The following is a 9940-nucleotide window of genomic DNA, read 5'->3' as shown; positions in this document are numbered from 1 at the left end:
GTTGAAATGGAAAGTCAATACCAAGTTACCCTTGACAGCACCAACTACTTCCAATGGTTGTCCTACATGGAGGATTTACTTAGAAGTAAAGGTCTCTACCGAATAGCCACAGGCCAAGAAAAGAAACCGAAAGATGAAGACAAGGCTGCTAAATGGGAAAATAGACAAGATCAAGCACGTGGTTTGATAGGGATGTCTATTTCTCCTGATCTTAGATTCCATATTGCAGAACTTGATACTCCTCATGAAGCAATGGAACAAATCAATAAAGTTTTTGGGATTAAAAATGAAATTAGAGCCCATCAACTTGAAAATGAGTTGCTTACATTGGACCCTAATAATTTTTCTTGCATTGAAGATTTCTTGTCTAAGTTCAAGACCCTTAGATATCTTTTGGAAGGTGTTAAGGTTAAGAAAGAAGATAGTAACCTTATTTATTCCATCCTTACTAAGTTGGGACCAGCCTACTCTGTATTTGTTTCCACCTTCCATTCTACAAGAGAAGCCTTCATTTCTCATGGAAAAGACTACAAGCCCCCTTCCTTTGACTCTTTTTGTGATTCTTTAATAAGAGAACAAGAAAAACTCTTACACCTTGGTCTTCTTAATCTTGGAAACTCTTCCAAGAAAGTGTTAGCCATCCAGCAGCAACCAAATTCAAAGAATCCTAAAAATTCATATCCTAAAAAGAATGGTCCTAAACCAAACAAGGGTCCTAAGAAATTTCAGCCCCAAAATGAAATATCATTTCAACAAAATGATAAGACAAATAAAAACAAAGGGAAGAAGACTGATAGACATTGCAATTTTTGTAATCGAGATGGCCACTTAGAATCAAAATGCTTTAAAAAGATGGAAGCCTTGGAAGCAGAAATGAAGAAGCATAACATCCATTTGGGGCAATCTTCAACTTCAACTTCATCTTCAGGAATGGCACTTTCTGCATGTGGTTGTCAAGCATCTCGGTCTGGCTATGCATTAAATGTATCTTCTTCTTCTCATTCTCATGAGTGGCTCATTGATTCTGGAGCTTCTTATCACATGGCCAAAAACAAAGCCATGTTTTCTTCTTTAAATGATTGTAACACCAAAAATATATATGTTGGTGATGATAGATCTCTTAATGTTGTAGGGACTGGAACTGTTCATCGAGACAATGGTCAGTTTAATGATGTATTATGTGTTCCAACCTTATCCTGCAACCTTCTATCTGTATATCAGATAACTCATTCAGGTGAAGGTAAAATCGTTGAATTTTCACCTCATGATGTTGTAATCAAGGACTTAAAAGATCCTAAACAGATTTTGGCTACTGGCATTGCTGATGATTCTACAAGGTTGTATAAGTTTCACAACTTTGGGTCATCAAATCTTCCCTCAGTATTTGTTGCTCATAACGATGAAGTGAGCAAACTTTGGCATGAGCGATTTGGTCACTTAAACTATCGCTCCCTTCAGCATCTATGTAAATAAAATATGGTGACAGGTCTTCCTATGGTATCTTGCAGAGATGGTGTTTGTTCCGGATGTGTACTCGGAAAACATCATCGGGACAGTTTTGGAAAACGTGCCTCTTGGCACGCCTCAGCCCCTTACAGCTTGTGCATAGTGATTTATGTGGTCCACTTCCAGTTGTGTCATTCTCTGGTTGCAAGTATTTCTTAACTTTCATTGATGATTTCTCCAGACGCACTTGGGTATACTTCTTAAAACTCAAGAGTGAAGTATTTAACACTTTTTTGGCCTTCAAGGCCTTTGTTGAAAAACAATCTGGACATCAAATTCTTAAGTTAAGATCTGATAATGGCGGAGAATATGTTAAAAACACATTCATCAACTATTGCACTGAGAATGGAATTCAAATGCTACATACTGTTCCATATACTCCACAACAAAATGGTGTAGCTGAAAGGAAGAATCGCACCTTAAAGGAAATGGCTAATTGTATGCTACAATCTAAAGGACTTGGTCTTAGTTTTTGGGCAGAAGCAATTAACTGTGCAAATTACATAATAAATCGCACTCCTACTAAGGCTTTAAATAATATCACTCCAGAAGAAGCATGGAGCTCAATCAAACCAGATGTAAGTCACTTTCGTGTTTTTGGAAGTGAAGCGTGGGCCCATATTCCAGATGAAAAGCATAAAGCTTTAGAACCTAAGAGTGAAAAATGTACTTTTGTTGGATATTCTGAAGATGTCAAAGGCTATAGACTTATTCCATTTAAGTCCAAAAATGTTATCATTAGAAGAGATGTAAAATTTGATGAAAATATATCAGCCTGCGAGTCTAGTCCGGCGGATGTGCCACCTCTCCCTATCTCTTCTACCTTTGAAAACATTTCTTCTTCAGATGATGAAAGTGAGGATGACAATCCTCCCCCACCATCTCAGGATCCTCCTTCAGCTCCTGAGCTTCCAAAATGGGTTCGTGCTACTCGAGATGCAGCAGGTGATCTTGTCGGTGATCCTACAGATCAGCGACGCACACGTTCTCAGTTTGAGAGAGCCTCTTCTTTACTGGCTCAAGCTCCAGTAAATTATGATCCTGACAACTTTGCAGAAGCTTCAGGCCATCCAGATTGGGAAGCAGCTATGAATGAAGAATATCATTCATTATTGGCAAATGATACATGGGATCTTGTTCCTTTACCAAAGGGACGAAAACTTGTTAGATGCAAATGGGTTTACAGAACCAAGTATGGACCAGATGGGAAAGTTGATAAACATAAAGCTTGTCTTGTTGCTAAGGGCTTTTCACAGGTTGAAGGCATTGACTACACTGAAACCTTCTCCCCTGTTGCCAAAATGAACTCTATCCACCTTGTTCTTTCCCTTGCTGCCTCTTTCAAATGGGAAGTCCATCAGATGGATGTTAAATCTGCCTTCTTGCATGGGGACTTGCATGAAGAAATCTATATGGAACAACCCATTGGCTTCATACAAACAGACTCTAGCCTTGTTTTTCGACTTAAGAAATCCCTTTATGGTCTCAAGCAAGCTCCTCGGGCTTGGTATGCCAAAATGGATAGCTTTCTTTTAGAATCTGGCTTTTCTAAGTGTCATTCTGACAATACTGTCTACACCAAGAAAGTGGGCAACTCTCTTATCATCCTTGTTCTTTATGTTGATGATCTTATCCTTACTGGTAGTGATCCCAACCTTATAAACCATGTGAAGTCTAGTCTCAAAAGGAAATTTGAAATGACAGACTTAGGACACTTACACTATTTTCTCGGTCTTCAAGTCTTGCAATCCAAGGAGGGTATTTCCCTTTCCCAATCCAAGTGTGATTGTGATATTCTACGTCATTTTCACATGGAAGACTGTAAGCCAGCCCCTTCTCCCTTTCAGTCTGGAGTCAAACTCTCAGTCACTTGTACTTATCCTGAAGTTGATGCTACCTTATACCGTCAACTTGTAGGAAAACTTTTGTATCTAACCCATACTCGTCCTGACCTTTCCTTTGTTGTTGGCCTTGTTGCTCGGTTCATGCAAAACCCCTGTGAAATTCATTGGAAAGAAGCTAAAAGAATACTTCGTTATGTTCGAGGTACAGTTCAGTTTGGGATTCATTACAGTGCCGAAGCAGCTCCTCTATTAGTTGGTTTCACTGATTCTGATTGGGCTGGTGACCCTGATGATCGAAAGTCTACTGCCGGTTATGTGTTCACTCTTGGTTCAGGACCTATTACATGGGCTTGTAAGAAACAAGCTGCCATTTCTCTTTCATCAGCAGAAGCAGAGTATCGTGGTGCCGTAGAAGCTAGTAAGGAAGCCTTGTGGCTTCGTAAGATCCTGTCAGAATTTGGCTTTCAGCAGCAGCATCCGATTACACTTTGGTGTGATAATCAAAGTTCCATTCAGCTATGCAAAGATCCAGTTCAACATCAGTGCAGCAAACACATTGAACTGCACATGCACTTCATCAGAAAGCTCATTCATGACCATGTTCTTGAAGTGCAATATTGTTCAACAGATGATCAAGTTGCAGACATCTTCACAAAGGCTCTCACAGAGGCGAAGTTCACTAAACTTCGATTTATGGTTGGAGTTCAGGAAGTTGTGACTAAGGGGGGATAGGCTCTAGTGCCTCCTTCCTTCTCCTATTGTTTCATATTTGTAAATCCTTCAATCCTATCCCAAGTTGTTCTTAAGGGGGGATGTTAGGATATTCCGACACATAGGAAATAGTTAAGTACAACTTGGTCTAGTGTAGAGTTAGGTATAGATTTAGGTAAAGTGTGTTTCTTTACCGTTGTACATTTTGTAACTTACAATCCGACGGTCACGATATGTAGTGATCCGACGGTTCATTCTCTCCTCAGTATTACCGACACTTGATCCGTGGCTTGACACCCGATTGGTCCATGAATTCTATTTAAAGCGCATGGAGGGTCATTTGTAGGGTAATCCGTGCATGAGAGAAGCTTATGTAAATTTTCATTCTTTGATTAATAAATTGCTTGAAGTGGCCGCGTTGGCTCAGGCCGTGGACTGTTTCCCTCTTTGAGGGTTTTAACCACGTCAAAAATACTGGTGTATTGATCTGTGATCTAGTTGTGAGCGGTGTCCTTTTGGTGTTCTTTCTGAGGAACTTACCCTGTAAATTCCTACAATTTTTATTTTCATTTTATTTTGACAAATAGAGGGGAAAACACTTCAAGTTTCTGTTTCATTTAGTTTTATTTTGTGTCATTTTAAATTAAGGTTGAATCAACCATTGTTAGTTTTTGAATTAGATAAAATAGGATTAGATAGGAACTAGTTTGAAGAAACTGTTTCATAACTGAGGAACAGTTCCTCGACCTATAAAAGAAATGCTAATGATGTATTGAAAAGGAAACAAGAGAGAAGTGTAGAGAGTTAGCCGAATTAGAGTATGATTGTAAGCCTATGGGCAGAATGTAAAAGAGGCCACCGGTATTAGGAGAGCAGGCCATAGAGAGAGACAGAGTCTCAATATGTATCCTTTGTTTATTTGTTATGTGCAAAGATAAATTCAAATCAATATAAATCTGTGTTTCGAATGATTGAATGATGAATTCAATGTGAATCAGAGCTTCTGTACCATATATATATATGTATAGGTGAATTCCGGAGACTCAAAGAGGAGATTGAATACATAGAGAAGAATTGGTCGCGGCATAGCGGAAAGTGTTATAAGACCCGAACAATAGAGGAGCGAAAGATTGAGGAAGTGGCGCTCAGGGACCGTTGGATCTAACAGATCAATGGTTGAGATCTGATTGCGGAGAATGAACGAGTTTTAACTATCGCATTGGAGGAACACAAAAGGGCGTGAATAACCTTGACCTCAGGTGATCGCCGATTGTGATCAAGTGATAGAGCGAGGACTGTTGGATCTGTGGGGAGGATCAACAGTGGGGATTTAATCGGCGAATGCTGACGCGATCATCCGAGTCATCACATCGCAACATTTAATGGTGTTTATCAGTGGAGAAGTATTGATGCAAGTGATAAGGCGGACCCGATAGTATATAGATGCAATTTAATGGGATTTGAAATCCGTTATTGTGTTATCGCATATCGAATGCGATAGAGGCATGTGTTAAAGAAACCCGCGAGAGACGACAACTGCGATTAGCGATAAAGGAGCCTCGAGAATTGTGCAAGAGCCATGAAATAGGCGGAAGAAGGCATAAAAGACGTGTTCTATGTGTATTTCCCTTATAAAGGGTTTATAATGAAATAATGAGCCGATACGTGTTTTTGTGTGTAAGTCCAACCTTATCATAAGATAATGTGGGAATGATTATATATGCGGCATAAGGGTTAGTGGAAGGTTTATGAGGGTTTATGAAACTGGGCTATTGTAATGAATTCATTCTGCTGGGGTTTATTTAAAGGGGCCTTAACTGTAAAGGTTTGAAGACTATACACACAGGTAACCTTGTTCCAGGTAGCCTTGCGTCAAAATATATATGGTAGGTATAGTATATATTCAAGTATTGTGTTTTTAACCTTTTAAAATTATATATAGTTTTTCAAAAAGATGGTGGTGTTTTGTTAATGTTTTAATGTATGATGTGTTTGATATCATTGTATTTTGATATTTTAATGTAGAATTGTGTGGTTTACTTTTGACTTATTATTCGTATGTGAGAATAATTTCAATTTTATGTTTCATTATATATATATATAATTAAAATTATTGGTCATTATTTATAATTATATAAAATATTATAATTTAAATATTTTATAAATTAATTTTATAGAATCATTTAAAATATATAAATTTTTTTTTATAAAAATAATTATCAAATCGTAATTATAATTTTAAAAACCACATAAGGTGTATGCACTAAGCTAAGGGTGCAAGTGACTTTAGCTGGCAACAACCCGCTAGGAAACATTCCATCCTCTACCTCAATGAGGACACACGATGTGTGGTATTAATGAAAGACTTCTCCATGCTTCGTATGTTGATTAACATGGCTTTAAAAAGAGTGATGCATGGTGATGATAAAACAATGTGGTCACTCGACTGGTTCTAGTTGTGAGAAATGGCTATTACATCGGCTCTGCCCCTACAGACTTTGATTTTTGGCTCCTATCCTTGATTGGAAATGCAGTATCCCCCTATTGAGACTCCAATTAAATTACAGAGCAGATTTCAAGTTTAAATGGATCATTGACTTGGTAACATAGGATGCCCTCTTGTTCATAAAACTTGTGCATAGGCCACTGTAAGAGAGGTAGCACAATCTTTCTTCATCTCCACCTCCTCTACATCAAGGCAACATGAATGCAAGAAATAAGGCGTCTAGAAGTAGAAGAAAACATTTAGGGCGAATTTGTAGAGGATGAGGAAGTTCAAAAAGAAGGAGCGGGCATTCTACTAGATAGGGGTACAAGCAAAACTCGGGATATGAAGTTCTTTAAGAGACTGGAGTTAAATAAGAATACCAGGACAGTGGTAGATCATGCCCTTGCTTGATAAGAGGTAGACTGGAGACACCTGTGTGCGTGGATAGATAGAGCAGACGAGCAGGGATGCTTTTTGTTGGCCCTCTACAAATGGATGATGAAAAAGCATGAAACTGCCACCTCTCACAGACCCATATGGGCACCAAGGGTCCGCGCATTCCATTGATATTCTGGAGAACGTGCCTGCAGCTTTCAGCCAGGTCTAGTTTTATGTCTAGATTAATGTTTGTGTTTTACATTTCCTAGGTCAAGCCAATCCATGTTTTATGTCTAGATTAATTTGTGTGTTTTACGTTTCCTAAGTCAAGCCAATCCATGTTTTATGTCTAGATTAATGTTTGTGTTTTACATTTCCTACGTCAATCCAATTCATAGAGGATTTTGGTTTCCAAAAATGGCAAAAACTCTACATAAACTTGGAAATTTTGTATTTATGTCCATGGCCATTATGGCCCATCTTAATATCAATTGCAGTTTCAGAACATTCTATAAATATAGGAAGCTAATTGTTTGATTTCACTTATTCTAGAATCCACAATCGAATCGAGTGGTATGCGGCTCAAGAAGTAGACTCCCGGTTGATTCTGGGTCTTCCTAAATGAGAAGTCTTCCTTACATTAAGTCCGACAGAAAAAAGTATTTCTAATTTGAAAGTTTCTTCCCAATCCTATAGTCTTATCGTTAAATAATTTTCCCAATTCTATAGTCTTATCATCATTAAATAATTTTCCCAATTCTATAGTCTTATCATTAAATAATTTTGCGATAGGTTTTTAGAAAAGTAGCTATAGTGTTGAGCTAAAAGATAGTATTGAGCTAAAAACACTTGTTTTTTTTTTTCCGAAGGTGGTAAAACCTATCAACTCAGGTGTCAAACCAACAGTGAGGACAGCCATCTCTGGCTGCTATCCGCGAATGCTGGGTTTGACTCATCACTGTTAAATAGGAAAACCACGCCACCTGACATAACCCTGCTGGTGGTCCATAATTGGGAGCAGGCTCTCACTCTTGCCAGATGCCTCTGGGTCTTGGGCCGTTAACCTGTGTCCTTACGTCCGAGGAAGACGAGCTCTTAGCCAAGCAGAAGCAGTTTTACGGCATACTCCAGGCCGATCGCCCACAACTAGCTTTTTAATTAATAGAAACTTCTTTTTTTTTTTCAGAAACTTCTTTTTTTAATTAATAGAAACTTCTACTTATTCGAAAAATAAAAACCAAAAAACGAAAAACAAAACTAGAGTCTCGACCTCAGCTGCGTGAAGAATCCCTCAATCCACGCCCGTAAAATGTCAAGAAATCCTGCCGTTTCTCATACAAAAGGTTCATATTGAAATTCTGAATCGATCTGCATTCATTCATCTGTCAACCCGTTCCATACTTAACGAATCTGCCTCTATTTCATTCATCAATTCCCCATTCTGCCCTTCAAAGCGAAGGTTTTTCTTCTGCGTGCACTCCGCAACGATGATGTTAGGAATATGAAAGGCCTTTATCGCAAAACGGTACCTGAGATAGATTCAGCCCCGGCCAAGACCTCCGACACCGATGATCGACAGCCGCCGCCAATGGCAGCCAGCAGCAATATTCCATATGAAGGGATGCTTATGCTAGCGACTTTCGTAGTTCTCACCGCCGTCCTTTCATTACTCTTCATGGTCTGCGCCTACTGGAGAACTCGGCGCCGTCTATTTCCCTTTGCGGACGATGATTCCTTGAGCCTCGGTAACATGGGTTTGGACGCGCGCGTTGTAGAATCTCTGCCCGCCTTCGCGTATAAAGCACAGATCTTCAAAGACGCTCTGGAATGCGCGGCCTGTCTGTCGGAATTTGAGGAGAACGAGAGAGGTCGGTTTCTACCGAATTGCAAACACAGCTTTCACGCAGATTGTATCGACATGTGGTTTCGTTCGCAGTCAACTTGCCCTATTTGCAGAACTGGCGCTCAGCCGAAACAGAGGGTAGGTAATAACAATAGCGATGAGATTTTCATTAATGTAGAGTTGATTTCTTCAGGTAATAGAGAAATTTGCATCGACCCAGGACTCGAACGAGGGCATACGAGCTCTCAAGAAGAAAAAACCAAAACCGCCGTGGACGAAGGGCCATCCACGGGCGGAATCTCCTCGATGCCGGAAACCGCCACTGATATGCTCGATAGGCCTGAAAGCTTCTCAAGCGAAAAACAGCTGTGCTTGCACAGTGGATCGCAATCCTCAAACACTGTGGTCCATTCACTGAAGAGAATGTTAAGCAGAGACAGAGAGGGGAGGGTGTTCCCCGATTATATTGAAGATCGCGGCATCGAAACCGAGGGACAACCGGAATCGTAGATGCTTAGCTAGTGTAACTTTCCCAACCTCCGTCGCCCAACAATTAACGTGGCCAGTGTGGAAACTTTCCCAACTTCCATGTCCAGCAATTAAGTTGGTCTAGGCGTTTTCAGCCTTTTGTTTCTTAAATCACTATTCTTCAAAAGGTGGTAAATTAAGCGTGTCAAAGATAAGCCTCAATTGAACTTAGCATCTCCCTTTGTAAATGTATTTCATACCTTAGTACATTGCATCTGTGAGTCGGTAGTGATGATAATTTCTTTTATAAAATTATCAATTTATGGTAAGGATAGTTATAACTTGCTGCTGTCTGTGAATACAAGTTCATTAATTACGGAAAACCTAATAATTAATAGTTTTTAAGAGGTAGACTGTAATTCTGGTCGCATGCTTTCAGGTTTTTGTTTGTTAATTGTAATGCTTGTGGCATGTTTTTAGGTTTTAGGTTGTTAATTTGTTTATTTATGTTAAAATAAAGTGAGGTTTTAGCAAAAAAATTTTTTGGAGAAAACTAAACTATTACCATAGTTAAATTTATCAAATTGTTTCAAAATATATGATTAAATAGATTCCCAAAAATATGAAGAATTTTTTAGAAAAATCATGGAGAATTCTCTAAGAACATTTTTATAACCATTATATTGATTTTAAGTGGCACAT

General features: G+C 39.0%; 1 protein-coding gene across 1 annotated transcript; it reads left to right on the top strand.

Annotated features, from left to right (window-relative positions):
- The first annotated feature begins 8428 nt into the window (after positions 1 to 8428).
- Positions 8429 to 9280, top strand: LOC149161574 (RING-H2 finger protein ATL51-like). The gene has a single exon (XM_089434926.1). The coding sequence runs from the start codon at positions 8429 to 8431 to the stop codon at positions 9278 to 9280; it is 852 nt and encodes a 283-aa protein (XP_089291052.1).
- The last annotated feature ends 660 nt before the right edge of the window (positions 9281 to 9940 follow it).

The sequence above is a fragment of the Pinus tabuliformis genome, chromosome 5_2 (genome assembly GCF_031772625.1).
Source record: "Pinus tabuliformis cultivar Carrire ecotype Pingquan chromosome 5_2, CPIR1, whole genome shotgun sequence".
Taxonomy (NCBI): Eukaryota; Viridiplantae; Streptophyta; class Pinopsida; order Pinales; family Pinaceae; genus Pinus; species Pinus tabuliformis.
This window is presented reverse-complemented; position numbering and strand designations above follow the sequence as displayed.